Raw genomic sequence first — 15,998 nt, 5'->3', positions numbered from 1 at the left:
ATATAAATTAATTAATTTTAAATATATAAAATTTGTTCTAAAAAATAAATTTGACAAAAACCTGATATCATCAAGTGATAAAAATCAGAAAATTGGCTTTAACTTAACAATAGAGAAGCTTTAATTTGTATCTAAAAACGGGCCAAGTCTTCTGTGGAAAAAGAATATTATGGACCTCAAAGCATCTTTGGAAGATGTTACATTTAAGAATTGGAATTTTTAAAATTTTGGATTTTTATTTAAAAGGATAAAGTATGATCTTTTATTTTTGAATATTTTTTTCATATTTTTTTAGTTTCACCGATAAAATAAATTATAAGAGATCATATTTACTCTTTAAAATAAAATCTAAAATTTTAAAATAAAAATTTGTTGCATTAAATACATGTTAAAAAAAAGCATCGTTTTAAGTCAAAACAATGTTGTTCAACTTGGACAGTAATTGCAGTTAGCTTGACAACAACGCCAACATTGGTTAAAGACGATAGTTCTATAGGATTGGGTATTTTTTATTGTCATCTCCTTTGTCCATATATAATGAGATGTGGTCTGTTAAAGTTAGCTCCAATTCGCATCACTGAACCCAATCGATCTTAATCCATTTGACAAAAGGTTTGTCAATCGAACTCGCTAATCATCGGCTATTTTTTCAGTGTGTAGATCTACTATGGAACATGAATGCAAGGTGAATGGAGGAGGTTAAGTAGGCGTCTGTTGTGCGTCGTGTCCAGGTGCTAAACATATTTTCTATCCAAGGCCTCACCTCAAACTCTATGCGGGGGTGAAGTAGGGCATGTTTTTATTTGTCCCAATTCTATGGGATTGGTAAATGATGATGCTTATATATGCATTTTGGGAAAGTGTATTAAGTATTTAAGTGGTACTCATGTATTGTAGCGAAGACATAGATTGTGGAGAGGAGGTAGTATTCTCGAATCTGCGAGTAAGTTCACTAGGAAGGGTAAATATGGTGTGTTTTTTTCAGATGAAGTAATTTTAATCTAAAAAATTTTATCAATTTGTCCCACAACATATAAATTCTACATAGTTGCAAAGATCATTGATGGTGATCATTGATGGCAACATATAAATTCTACATATAAATTTGTCCCACAACATATCAATTTGTCCCACAACATATAAATTCTACATATAAATTCACAAGGCGTTTCTTGACATGTCGATGGTGATCATTGATGGCAAAGATCTTTGTCTCAGTTGATTTTGACTGAATTTCGAAAAAGTTAGGGCACTTGAGTTTGCTAGTTTCCTATCCTAAAAGATTAAATTGATATTTTTTTAGGGACTAATTTGTTTAAAGTAAAAATTTTTAGGAACTTAAACTACTATTTTACTCTTATTTTTATTTCTTTTGGTCAAGTACCTTACTCTTTTTTTTTCTTAAGTATTTTGCTTTTTATTAATTTTTATTTCACATTCATATTCATTTAAAGTTCATTTATTTTTTGTATGTCCATTCATTATAATTATTTACACTATTTGTTAATGTAATTTCATTAATATTTCATATATTTTTTATGGTGTTTGCTTCGGAACAATAATAAATTCATACGTATCGATACGATAAAAATGTAGACAAATAATAAAACGACACGTGTCCACATCAGCATTTATTTATTTTTTTTAAATATATAATATTAATACTTTTACTAAAATATCCTTATAATTTAATAAAAAATAAAAATATTTTTTATTTAATTTTAAAAAAGACCTAACTATCCTTTAAACAATAACTATTAATTTAAATTAATTAAATTTTAAAAATCAACTAACTTTCATCTTATAATTTCAAATTTTAAATCATTTAAAAATAAAAACACATTTTTTTTGTGACTAAATAAATAAAAACACATTTAATTGTTCATCAACACTAAAAAACATAAAAAACTACTTCAATCTTATTGATGCTATTCATGAACCCTAATCTCTAGAAAACTAAAAAAAAGAGCTTCATCTTCCTGGATTTTCTCAACTCACATTCAAGAACGTCTCTCTCACTTTCAATTCTCAGGCTCAAACCCTCTCTTCTCTCTCACTGCCACTAGCCCTCTAGAGTCTCTCTCGATCTCACTCAAGTCTCGTCTCCTTCACACTCGCCGGCGTCTCATTGGTCGTCTCATCTCATTGCCGACGTTTAAACGTCTCGCGGCCTTCCCTGGAATACTCGTTGCAGGCGACAGAAGCAACTTGTCGTGTCGTCGTCGCTCGTCGTTTTCTGGTTTCGAGTCCTCGCCGTCGCCGAGGATCGTGGACCGTCGTGGGGTTGTCGCTCGTCGTCTTCTTGTTTCGGGTCCTCGCCGTCACCAAGTCGCCATTGGTGAGTCCATGCATCATCGCTTCCCCTGTTCTCCCTTTTCCGATTTTCCTTCTTCTTGTATTTTGAGAAGTTGTTGAATTGCTAATCAATTAATTTGCCTTGTTGCTGTAAATCGTGAATAAAGTAGTATTTGCTGAATTTGTTACTGTAAGATAAATTTGTTGCTGAAAAATATCACTGAGCTAGTTTTTTGGTTGATCAAAATCATCCCTGAGTTGAATTTGTTGCTGATTTTAATCATATGATCGTCTAAATTTTAATCACTTTCTTCTCTTTGGTTCAACCTATTTACTCTTTGGTGAATCGTTTGAAAGTTTGTGTATTTGAATGAATTAGAGGAGAAACTAATATTTTTGTTTAATCCAATCATTTGTTTAAAAAAAAGAAGAGATTTTGCTGTTGAGCAATCTGTAAGGGTGATTGATGCATACTAAATAATTTGAAAATAGGTCGATGCTGGGAATGCAGGGGAAGCTGCTGTCGGGTACTATCAGTGGCGCTTCCCTTCAAGCTCAATGGTGATAGAATTGTGACAGCGAGCTCCCTTCGACGGCAGCGCTGACGGCGGTGCGCAGCGTTGTCAGCGCCGACGAAGACAAAGCTTCTTCTTGGTCAGTACCTTGCAGCTCAGTTTCATCCCAACATCATTCTTCCTCTCCTCTTCGTGGTTCTGTTTCCGACGGTGGGGGCGACGTGTGTGACGGACTCCATGGCTGCGCGGCGCAACCTCCTCTCTCTCCCTCGCGAGTTCGTCTCTCTCTCTTTCTCCTGACGCTCTTGATGACGACGGGCTCTAAGGTGGCGGCAGGAACCTCAGAGGCGTTTGGTCTCCACAGCGATGGCAGTGAGACGCCGGCGATGACGGGCCAGATGATGGCTGAACGAAGACGTGGTGCAACTCCCTCCCTTCCTCTCAGCTCTCTCAGAAGCTCTCCTCTCCTGTGTGTGTGTGTGTATGCGCGCGCGCGTTTTAGGAGTAAGGGGGATAAGGGATTAGAGTTTGTGAATTGGGAAAATTAGGGTTTCTGAATGAATTTGGGGATTTTGGGATTTAGGGTTAGAAGTTAGGATTTTATAAAAGAATATGGATAGATATGAATAGATATTTTTATAAAATTGGAGGGTAGAGTAATATTAAAACCAAATATACTCTCTTAAAATATTTAAGAACATTATTTATCAACATATTGCTAAGTTGAATTAATTATTTCTAATTTAAATTATAAAATAAGCATATTAATCACATTTTTATAAAATATAGTTTAAGCTCAATTTACCAAATTTGCTTTAATTATCTTTAATAAAATAAGTTCTAAGATTAAAGTCTTTAATGAATAAATAAATTGAATTTAGCTTATAATAAGATTTTTTAAAAATTCTAGGTCTTACAATCCTCAATCTTCCATCATCTCATTGGAGGTAGCACTATCTAGGATGTAGTGTCTGCCACACTCTTGGGATATAGTATCTGCCACACTTCACAATCAGAAAGAGACTGTGATGCAATAATAGAGAATCTTCAACCTAATTTGTTCACACTACAATCAGAAATTGAATCGAAATGAATCCTCAACCTTCTATCTAATCTCTCGATGTAACAAGAGAGAGAATCATCAACCCTACTTATCCACAATAATACAAAAGAGAGAATCGTCAACCTCAACTTGCCTATCCATGAGCGGGACAAAGCCACCATCCTTACCGTGGGTAAGACAAAATCACCATCGCTACATCCACATCGCAGCACTGAGCAAGCGGGACAAAGCCACCATCCTTGCCAGGCGCAGGTGCCTCATCATTAATACTGCAAGTGGGACAAAATTCACGTCCTTGCTAAACAATAATCACCATCAATCAAAACCATCATAATCAAATTCATCATAATCCTCATCACCTAAAACCATCATCTTAATCATAGACATAATTTATAATCACGCAAGCGGGACAAAACCCCTGTCCATACCAACCAATAATCATCATCAAATTCATCATAATCTCTTACATATATATCAACTAAATCATAGTTTTCAACACAAGCCTCATATCAATCTCATTTTTCATTATCGACCTCATAAGAAATATAATTCTCATACAACCACCAATACAATGTCAATCTACACCGCACCCTTTAATATCTATCGGGTTAAGGTTTGGCCGTTACATAAGGCTTACAGGTATGAGATCTCTAATACAATACCCTAGACTTGAGGTCAAGGTTGCAACTAACTTATACACATAATCATTCATAATCAATCTTAAGCTAACTCAAACACATCATCGATAATCAAACTCAAACTTTTTCTCATTCAATCTCGTTATATTTTTCTTTAATTAGTCACTTTGGGGCTAACAAACTAAACTTTCAGGAACTTCAAGTTTAATTTAAAGTACTCTCAAGGTCTTCAACCTTTATCTCATAATTTTTGAAAATCATAACTTAAGTACATATTCCGCAATTATCTCTTTTTCCTCCAACTCTATTAATTAGCTCCATCAACACTATCTCATATTTACAATTTTTAAACGCGAACCCATTGATTGATAAAATAACTTATCTTTTTAAATCTTTAACTAATTAATCAAATCTCCTTTCCAGTTAACATTAATCACTTATTTACTCTTTTTGTTGTCAATCAAAATCAATTAAGTTAAATCACAAATCGATTTCACAAGTTAACAAAATCATTAAAATCTAATTTTTCTTAACAAAGTTGTTAAATAACTCCAACTCTATGTTGTATTTATTTCAATTATCCATTTCTTCAAAATCATTAGAAATCCTCAAAACATGGCTCTTTATTTAAAATTAATCAAATAAACTCATTTTCTATTTAACCAAGTTCTCAAAACTAGTTTTTAGCTCTAATTTCTTTTTAAGTTTAAGACATTTTCAAAAAATTCAAAATTCATTTCATTTTCACCAACTAAATTCAAATACTTTAAATTTACTAAAATTCTTAAAACGTAATTATTTAATCAAAATTAACCCAATAAACTTCAAATCAAAATCTCTAGTTTTTATTGAAAATAACACCAATTTTCAGTATTTTTATTATTCATTTTTCGTTCAAACTCCTATAAAAATTTTGGCAATACCTCCCTTAAAACTTAGACTTTATCACCCTTTAAGGGTTCCATCCAACCAAACATCACTCGACCCTTCTCAACCATTCAAAGCATTCAACAATTCTCAACCTTTCGTATACCAAACAGAGTTCCAATATCAACCCCTTTCTCAGTGTATACAAATTAGATATTTAATATCAGTGTATTTGTTTTGTTATCTTAATTTATCTTTAAGTTATTAAATCTTCACACATTAGGGCAGCATACAAGTTATTTAAGTCCTAATCCACCCACCAAGAAACTTCAAGCATTGTTACTAATTAATTTTATTATTAGAGCTATTAATCTCTTTTTTAATCCATTATCGATTTCAATCAATTACGAAAAATAATCTTAAATTATTCAAAGCTTAATTAATTCCACTTTAATATAGATAATCAAGCCATAAAATACTCATCAACTCAAATGCATGTATTTTCTAAACTTTTGAAACATTCCAAATTTGTTAAAAACAAACAACCTCTACCGCAATTGTGACTCAACTACACGACTGAACCAATGACAACAACATAAACGCAACAACAGCAGCAGTACTAGCAGTTTCGATGTGCAATCACAGTAACATGACCATGAGATATTATTACCTCAAAATCTTTAACAGGCTATAACCGAACACTAACGACGAGGGTTTTGGAATAAGAATACTTACTGTACCAAAAAGGAATGAAGGAATGGGTAGCATCACTTCCAGCGGTGCTTTCGGCGACCACAGCACCGTTTTCCAACGGCCACAGACACCGCGACGCAGTCTTCTGCAGTGGCTCGACAGTATTGGCTGCAGCGGTGGGAGAAACAACCCTCTTCTTCATGGCACAAGCTTCACACGTTTTCTCACGTTTTCTCTCTCTCACATGCAGTGACGGGGATGACATTTTCGGTGACGGCGATGACGGTCTCAACGACGACATGGGATTTGACGATGGTGTTGGATTCAATGAACGGTAGCGATGGCGATAAGGCAAGGTGGCATAGAGTAGCGCCACCTTTCTCCTCCTCTTTCTCGCATCATATCGTCTCTCTCTCATCTCCTTTGCGAGTCGTCTCTCTTTCCTCTGAGCTCCCTCCTCTGCGACGGCAGTAAGCTGGCGTCAATCTTTTCCCTCTTCTCCCTCTCTTCTTCTTTCTCGTCTTTCTTCTTTCTCTTTTCCTCCTTCTTCGTTCTCTCTTTCTTTCTATTACCGTAAGGTGTGTGTGGGTGAACGAGGGTAGCAGCTGGGTTTTTAAGACTTAGGACTAATGTGAGTGTGTTTGTAAATTACGGTTAGGGTTAAAAAAAATAAGGGTAGAACAGTAATTAAAAATCAAATATAGTTCAATAAAATTATTTTTGAGAATACTATTTATTTACCAACTTACAAATTATTTTTAAATAAGTACTCTAATTTAAAAATTAGATATAATATAATTAATTTTTTTATTCATCAAATTAAATTAACAAACCCTCATTATTTTTTAATTACTAAAACTTTAAATTTTAAATAAAAAATACCAAATTATCATAAAAATGATATAAATTATAATTAATATTAAACTCAAAGTCTCATCACTTTGATTTAATTACTTTTTGTAAGATAATTTTTTGATAATAAAATTATAAATAAATATAATAAGTTATAAATAATTTATTATTTATTTTTTAAAAATTCGAAATCTTATATTCTACTTCACTTACAAAAATTTTTGTCTTTAAAAATTAATTTAATATACAAAATATTACATAATTTTTCACTTTACTAAAACATGAGAAAGAAATATAATAGGGTGTAAATTTATAAGATAGATTTAACAAGTATTTATGTATAAATACATGTAAAATTTAATTAATTTTTAATATATATTTATATTCTAATATATATTTTATACTGATATCTAACTTTAAAACCTGATTTTGATGTATACGTAGCATAATCGATTAGAATAATATATTTGATTTTCATTTGTAAAGTCTAATAGCTATTATTTGAGTATGTTTAAAATTCACGAAGCAAAATGATTATAAGGTGAAAATTTAGACGCCTGATTGAACTTTATCCGTCATAACATTACAGCTCTCATGGAAGAAAAGAAGGGCAAAGGAGAGGGGTTACATCACAGGATACTTGCTGCAAACAAAATTTCTTATACTTTTTCTACTACAGGTAGGTGCAAATTAAACCTTACTTACTCTACGAGTTTGTTATCAGTTTATATCTGACTTTATTTAGGAAAATACAGCGTACCATGTCTGGACACAAGTGAGAAACAATGCCAAGACAGCTGCAAGAAAGGCAATGATAGACCACGGGTTATTGAAGTAAGTGGTGTGTAATTGAGCCCGCCAAGTCTTCCATCTATTTGTGTAATGCTTATCAATCTGATGCTTGATTTTAATATATTTATCGTTATAGGCCAGCGCACCATTTCTTGTGGTGCAATTGAACATTTTAGCGGGTAATAGATACCCTAATGCATTGAATAATTTGGCCACATCTTCATCACTTCCGAGCAAGTTTTGAAGGACACCAGCTAATCTGAGCTCCTTCACATCCTCGGCATCATCAATCAGGGAATCCATCAGAAAGAAGTAGGAGCAGCACTGGAAGTTGTTGTTAGAACTAGGAAGCATCTCATATGCAATCATGTTGACATAGAGATAAGGTGCAACATTATCAACTACAATCCCTGGAAGCATCAGTTGTCCGCTAAACCATTTGGAGGTAAAAGATATGTTACTCCATTTCCATTCAGAAGTGTTTGCTTCCACCCGAATTCCTACGTTTCTAAGATCCCTTATGTTCTTATATCTATGCCAAGGATCTTTTTGTCTGAGAGGTAGAGTTTTCTTTTTTTTGAATAACCTAGTACGACAGAAGCAAATACTGCGATCAAGTAGAGAAGGCTTTACCTGAATAGGTAATGATGATGAGAGTGATGACGTGTGAAACAAGCGAATATAATCCAGAAGATGAGCTGGTTTGCAGTCATTTGACCATGTGAATATTGAATCTCGATCTGTCCTTGTTAAGCCCATGAATAGAAAATTGTAAAATAAGTTGGGCAACAACCCTCTCTCACCGCATAGAAGCTCCAGCAACTCCATTGGAAGTTGGTTTTCCAACAAAATCATATCTGTCCATACATACATTAATTGGTTAAGCTTCAGGTTCAAGCTTTCTGGATCTTTTTCATCAACAGTGCCCATGAAAAACAGCAAAGCACATCCATCCACAAACAACATGTCAGCCAGTTTTCTATCATCGTAATTTCGAATCACGTCTTGACTGAACAGCTTCCTCATTCTCCCAACATTGCTTTCTACAGTTGCGTACAGAGACACTATTGGATTATTATTTTCATCTCCATACATCTTCATTTTTTCAAGATAGCGATTTGCCCAACTAGTTTTGAGTTGGTGTCCTCGCTTGAGATTAGTAACTTCAAGCTGATGATGGATGGGACCAAATGATATCATCTGCGGTGGTGAACAGTAGTAGTCAACAAACTTGGGATTTCTACGCCACAGAAAACGAGGAATTCTTTGAATCCTGGGTTTTAAAGGTTGATGATGTAGCTGAAACTGAAGCATCCTAGCAAGCCGGGCATTCAAGTCCTCATTCTGAGGCTGAAGTGGTTCTTCTCTAATCTCAGCCATTGCCTAATACTTTAACTTTTCTTTGCCTAATACTTAGCTTTCCTTTGCCTACAACAAACAGCTTTCTCTTTTTAAACCAAGGAATTATTGAAAAATAAGTTGAGAAAGTTTAAAACCAGCATTTTTATTAAAATTTGGTGAGCTTTTAACTAATAAAAAAAATAAATAATTCTACGTCAATATAATCTTACACTATTAAAAACACTAATAACAACTAAAGACTGCTAGTCTCTTAGCACTTTATTTAATATATATTGTTATTATAAATACATAGTTTAATCAAAATTGATACGAGAATTATTTAATTGACATCAATAGATATTTTTATTTTTAATTTTATTTTTAAAATATATTATATTTTTTTAATATACTATATTTTTAAATTAATTATACAAAGACTACATTGTCCTTTTAAGTTATTTTTTTGAAAGAATTGAATAATTTTTAATATTGAAAAAATAATATTTTAATATTAATATTTAAAAAAATCAAAACGCTCTTTTATGTTCAAAATTGTTTAATTGTATTACAAAATAAAATTCAAATTTTATTTTAAAAATACTAAAATTTCCACATAGTTATTTTTTAAAAGTACTCATTTAGCATTAATTTTAAAAAACTAAAATATATTTTAAACAATAATCTTATATCACTAAAAAATTTTTATAGGATTAATTAAAATATTTTGATTTATTCGCAATTAGAGATTCTAATTTAATATTAAAAAGACTAAAATATCCTATAATTATTTAATATTTTAGGATTAATGTTAAAAAAAAGTGTAAAATGACCTTCTAGAATAAAAGTTATTTAACTGTATTGGTAGATATATAAATTTAAACTTTAAAAAACAACTAAAGCACTCTTATAATTAATTTCTAAAAGAACAAAACAACCTTTTAAGGTTAATTTTAAACAAGACTAAAATACCCTTATAATTAATTAAATTACTTGATTGTTGTATTATAAATTAAAAAATTTAATTTAATTTTAAAAAACTAAAATATAAATAGCTAAAGTAACCTCTTTAAAATTAAAACAAAAATAAGTTGTTAGGATTAATTTTAGAAACGCTAAAATGCCATTTAGGTTTAATAAGAATGTTTAGTTATATTAAAATTTTAAATTTAAATTTAATTATAAAAAGAATAATGTAAACTCCGGTTAAATTAGTAAATAATTAGTCAATAAATTAATTTTTAATAAGGAGGATTAGAAATGTGAATATTATATCAAATTAGGATAGAGCTCATCGAAACGAGAATTTTGACACCAATTTTAAAGAAATCGGCCCAAGATTAAACCGAACGGACCGAACCGGTTGAACCGGATCCAAACCGGGCCATCGGTCCAACCGGACCAACATATTAAATGAGCTTGAAGCCCATTTCCTTCATAAAACGCAGCAGAGGCAGCAGCACTCCAGGGGAGGAAAAGAAGGGAAAACATTCCCGTAAAGGTTACGGTGAGTTCTCGCTCCCGTAACTTCTCCGTCCGAGTTCCGATCGCCGCACTGTTTGCCGTCACGCGTTCACTGCGTCGAGCTCTACGTTTCTACCGGAACAATTTCTTTGGTAAGCCATTAATCACTTCCAGCCACTCTTTTCTCTCAATTTTCAAATAATTGGAAGAGATGTTGAATTTCTTTGATTTCTGATGTTTTAGGATCTAATTAGCTTGAGAAAAACGTTCATTCTTGCTTATGTGAAGCTTGGGTAAGGTGAGGATACGATAATTCTATTTTATTTTCTTTGAATTTGAGCTTTGAGTATTAAATTGGACATATATATGTTATGAATGTGTATTAGGTTGTGAATAAATAATTGGAGCTTGAAATTGTGAATATTGGAACTTGGAGGAAGCTGATTAGTTGAATTTTGAAGGGGCTGCCTTGCTTTTAAATAATTTGCTTTGGTCGTTACGTGGAAATCGGCCAAGGTATGGTTTAGGTTTCTTGCATTTAATATATAATGTTCTGTAAAAACTTAGGCTAGACGACCATAGGATAAGTCGGAATGCAGGTGTATGTTTAATGTTTAGTAATTTGTCGATGAATATATTTGGTTGAAGTTTATTGGATAATTAATTATTAATTTTGGATGGTGAATGTTATTATATTAATTTGGAGAGAATTATGGTTGAATGTTATTGTTGATGAACATGGTTGGTTTGGTGCTTGTTGATTAACTAATGATTTGGCGAATTATTGATTTGAGGTATAACTATTATGGAGGTTGTTGTGATAATGAGGTATTTTGTGTTAGAAGCCTAGGATTAGTAAATTATGATCCTTAGTTGAATTTTGGTTGTTGGATTTGAATATTGTATGAGTATAATTGTTGATCTAAGGTAGATTTATTGTGGTGACTGTTATGATGATGAGGAAGGGTATGTTGAATTGAAAAGAAAGCAGGTTTGGACCCGAAAAGGGTGGCAACGTCCGAGTTTTAGAGGAGATGCTGCTGAAATTTTATAAAAGTTAGAGATTTTGTTTATATGATTATTTAAAAGAGAATTAGACTTAAAGGGTATATGGTTTGATTTTAAGTTATTAAGAAAATGAGTATGTTTTAAGTTTGAAGTTTAATTCATTTAGAAAAGGATAAATTATGTTTTGAATTGGAACTATTGATGGACGGAATGGGAGATGTGATGATGAAGGATAAGGATTGAATATGTTTGATGTATGATGATGAATGAGATGTAATTGAGAATAATGTGAATGTTGATGAATTATAATTGAATTATTTATATGGCTTATGAATTTGAATAATCTGAGATACGAGATTTCCTGGATCAAATGCCGTGGCTTGCCACCATGTGTACTAGGTTGAAAACTCGATACTCTGTTGACCCTACGACGTAAGTGTGACCGGGCATTATATAAATTCCCGGGAATGTTACCCCCATTGAGCAATATTGATTATTTGAGAAAAAGCTATGCATAAACTCTTGCGGATGCACGTCGGGGGACAGTCTAAGGATAATTCAGACTTGTCGGGTTGGCTGGATAACCGACAGATGAGCCTCATCAGCCATAGAACAGGCATGCATCATATGCATATTACTTGAATTACTTGCTTGTGTATTAACTGGGTGTGCCTAAATGTACTTGCCATGTTAAATGTATATTTGCTATCTGTAGTACTTGTAACCTTATTGTGCTTGCCTTTATCTGTTTAGTTGTCTGTGAAAATGCATGATGGAGTTGGAGGTAAGGCGGAATGGCAGAATGGGATTTAGATTTAAGGTTAAGTTAGATTTAAATATCCTTAGTAAACCACCTTTTATGACTTCTGTTTAATACTTTAAGCTCTAAAATCTGAGTGTCGGCGTTCTAGGATTGCCTCTGGCATTTCCAGGACCTTATATATTATGTGTGTGGCACTTTTACCATGCTGAGAACCTCCGGTTCTCATTCCATACTATATTGTTGTTTTTCAGATGCAGATCGAGAGGCATCTCGTTAGGCGTCTGGACTCTTGAAGCGGAGTGATTACTGGGTTATTTTGTTATGCTATGATGTATATTTATGTACTTAGCTTTCTCTCCACATAACTTATTCTTTTTGATCCTCCTAGAGGTGTATGGAGAGGCAGGATTTTGTATATGTACATTTGGGATTTGGATATGTATATATATATATATATATATATATATATATATATATATATATATATATATATATATATATATATATATATATATGTGTGTGTGTATATTCTCCGGCCAGTCTTGACTTCGCAGGTGATGAGCGGATAATTTGTATGCTTTTTGGCATTGTTTTTAGTATGCTTTTAGTATCTTTTAGTTAGTTTTTAGTATATTTTTATTAGTTTTTAATTAAAATTCACTTTTCTGGACTTTACTATGAGTTTGTGTGTTTTTCTGTGATTTCAGGTATTTTCTGACTGAAATTGAGGATTCTGAGCAAAAATCTGATCCTGAGACTGAAAAGGACTGCAGATGCTGTTGGATTCTGACCTCCCTGCACTCGAAGTGGATTTTCTGGAGCTACAGAAGCCCAATTGGCACGCTCTCAACGGCATTGGAAAGTAGACATCCTGGGCTTTCCAGCAATATATAATAGTCCATACTTTGCTCAAGATTTGATGGCCCAAACCGGCGCTCAAAGTCACCTACAGAAATTCCAGCGTTAAACGCCGGAACTGGCATAAAATTTGGAGTTAAACGCCCAAACTGGCATGAAAGCTGGCGTTTAACTCCAGAAAAGGTCTCTACACGAAATTCCTTCATTGCTCAGCCCAAGCACACACCAAGTGGGCCCGGAAGTGGATTTTTCTGTCATTTACTCAATTCTGTAAACCTTAGGACACTAGTTTACTACTTATAGGATCTTTTGACATTGTATCCGTACCTTATGCAACCTTATGACATTTTACACGTTTTCTTCCACAGCATGAGTCTCTAAACCCCATGGTTGGGGGTGAGGAGCTCTGCTGTGTCTTGATGGATTAATGCAATTACTACTGTTTCTTATTCAATCATGCTTGCTTCCATTCTAAGATAACACTTGTTCTTAATCCGGATGAATGTGATGATCCGTGACAATCATCATCATTCTCAACTATGAACACGTGCCTGACAACCACCTCTGTTCTATCTTAGATTGAGTAGTTATCTCTTGGGTTCTTTAATCGGAATCTTCGTGGTATAGGCAGGACCTGATGGCAGCATTCAAGAGAATCCGGAAGGTCTAAACCTTGTCTGTGGTATTCTGAGTAGGATTCAATGATTGAATGACTGTGACGTGCTTCAAACCTGTAACCTACTGGGCGTTAGTGACAGACGCAAAAGAGTGATTCTATTCCGGTAGGGGAGGGAACCAAACCGGTGATTGGCAGCACTGTGACAGAGTGTGTGCATTAGCTTTCACTGCGCGGATGGGAGGTAGCTGCTGACAACAGCGAAACCCTATACGAGCTTGCCATGGAAGGAGACCTGCGTGTTTGATGAAGAAGACAGTAGGAAAGCAGAGATTCAGAAGATGGAGCATCTCCAAACCTCAACCCATTCTCCATTACTGCAGTACACGTAACCATTTCATGTCCTTTTGCTTTTTACAATCAATCCTGATAATTTCTGATCTCCTGACTAAGATTTACAAGATAACCATAGCTTGATTCAAGCCGACAATCTCCGTGGGATCGACCCTTGCTCACGCAAGGTATTACTTGGACGACCCAGTGCACTTGCTGGTTAGTTGTGCGGGATTGCAAAAGTGTTATTGCAATTTCGTGCACCAAGTTTTTGGCGCCGTTGCCGGGGATTGTTCAAGTTTGGACAACTAACGGTTTATTTTGTTGCTTAGATTAGGACTGTTTTCTTTTTGTTGGTTTAGAGTCTTTTAGTTGAGTCTAGTTCATATTCTAAGTTTGGTGTCAATTGCATGCTTTTTGTTTTTCTTCTTTTAATTTTCGAATTTTTTTTTATTGTTCTTAGTCCCTTTTTGATTCATAAAAGTTCTAAGTTTGGTGTCCTCTTTGTGTTTTTCCTCTAAAATTTTCGAAAAAAATTAGTGTTTGATTTTCTAAAATTTTAAGTTTGGTGTCTTTTTGTGTTTCTCTCTTTCCTCTTTTTTAAAAAAAAATCAAATCTTTTTCATAAAAATTTTTCAATCATATCTTCTTAATTGCTGTTTTCAAAATCTTTTTCTTTACTAATTGATTCAGTTCTCAATTTGCTTTGATCTTATTTTATTTTTAAATTTTCAAACTTTATTCTATTTTTCTTTTATCTTATTTTATTTTATTTTAAATTTTCTTTTTTTTTCGGTTATTTCAAAAAAAAATAAAAATAAACAAAAATTTATCTCTTTGCAATTATTCTCATTTCCCTTTTGTCCATTATGGACTTAAGTGGAATTAATCAGTCCAAGAGGACTCTGGGGTCCTATGCCAACCCCAGTACAGCTGCATATGGGAGTAGCATCTGTGTACCTCCCATCAAAGCAAGCAGCTTTGAGCTAAACCCTCAACTCATTATCATAGTGCAGCAAAATTGCCAGTATTCCGGTCTTCCAGAGGAAGAACCTACTAAGTTTCTGGCACAGTTCTTACAAATTGTTGACACAATACATGATAAAGAGGTAGATTAGGATGTCTACAGACTGTTACTGTTTCCGTTTGCTGTAAAAGATCAAGCAAAAAGGTGGTTGAATAACCAACCTACAGCAAGCATAAAGACATGGAAACAGTTATCAGAAAAATTCCTGAATCATTTTTACCCTCCAAAAAGGATGACCCAGCTAAGGCTGGACATCCAAGGCTTTAAACAAGAGGATAATGAATCCCTTTATGATGCCTGGGAGAGGTATAGAGGTATGCTAAGAAAATGTCCCTCTGAAATGTTTTCAGAGTGGGTACAGTTAGACATTTTCTACTATGGGCTTACAGAAAAAGCTCAGATGTCTTTAGACCACTTAGCTGGTGGATCTATACACATGAGAAAGACAATTGAAGAAGCTCAAGAGCTTATAGACACTGTTGCTAGAAACCAATACCTATATTCTAGCAATGAGTTCGTTCCAGAGAAGGAAGTCATGGCATTAGTCACTGACCCTAATCCTCAAGAGCAGATGAATGAGCTTAATCAACAATTGCTCCTGATGACTGAACAGTTAGCAGAATTTAAAGAGATGCTCCATGAAACTAAAGTTGCTAATAAAAGCATAGAACTACAGTTGAATCAAGCAAAACAGCAAATATCTAAACAGATAACTGAGGAGTGTCAAGCAGTTCAATTGAGGAGTGGAAAGACCTTGAATAACACTGCTCAAAAGAGCAAAAAGCCAAACAAGGAACAATTGACAGAGGACAACCAAACCACTGTTCAAAATCCCTCTAAGGACAATAAGAGCCCAGAGAGGAATATTGGCATTCA

General features: G+C 33.7%; 1 protein-coding gene and 1 long non-coding RNA gene across 6 annotated transcripts in view; one reads left to right on the top strand and one right to left on the bottom strand.

Moving 5' to 3' along the window:
• LOC130961235 (UPF0481 protein At3g47200-like) overlaps nt 1-15,998 on the bottom strand; it is a 56,214-nt gene that overhangs the window by 18,714 nt on the left and 21,502 nt on the right. For 4 of the 5 annotated variants that reach the window (XR_009079443.1, XR_009079442.1, XR_009079441.1 and 1 more), the window contains exon 3: nt 8,349-9,143. Coding sequence is in view for 2 of the 5 variants with exons in the window: in XM_057886993.1 (XP_057742976.1) it covers nt 8,349-9,095 (747 nt within the window). In the remaining 3 variants the exon portion in view is untranslated. Of the gene's footprint in view, nt 1-7,484; nt 9,144-15,998 lie in introns of those variants that run through there. The other variant, XM_057886992.1, reaches the window with a different exon arrangement.
• Nucleotides 10,510-12,717, top strand: LOC130961236 (uncharacterized). The gene is made up of 4 exons (XR_009079444.1): nt 10,510-10,669; nt 10,761-10,815; nt 10,904-11,033; nt 12,540-12,717. It is a non-coding gene; the product is annotated as an uncharacterized LOC130961236 (long non-coding RNA).

This window comes from Arachis stenosperma, chromosome 2 (genome assembly GCF_014773155.1).
Source record: "Arachis stenosperma cultivar V10309 chromosome 2, arast.V10309.gnm1.PFL2, whole genome shotgun sequence".
NCBI classification, from domain to species: domain Eukaryota; kingdom Viridiplantae; phylum Streptophyta; class Magnoliopsida; order Fabales; family Fabaceae; genus Arachis; species Arachis stenosperma.
Note: the sequence above shows the minus strand (reverse complement) of the source record. Positions and strands in the feature narration are given on the sequence as shown.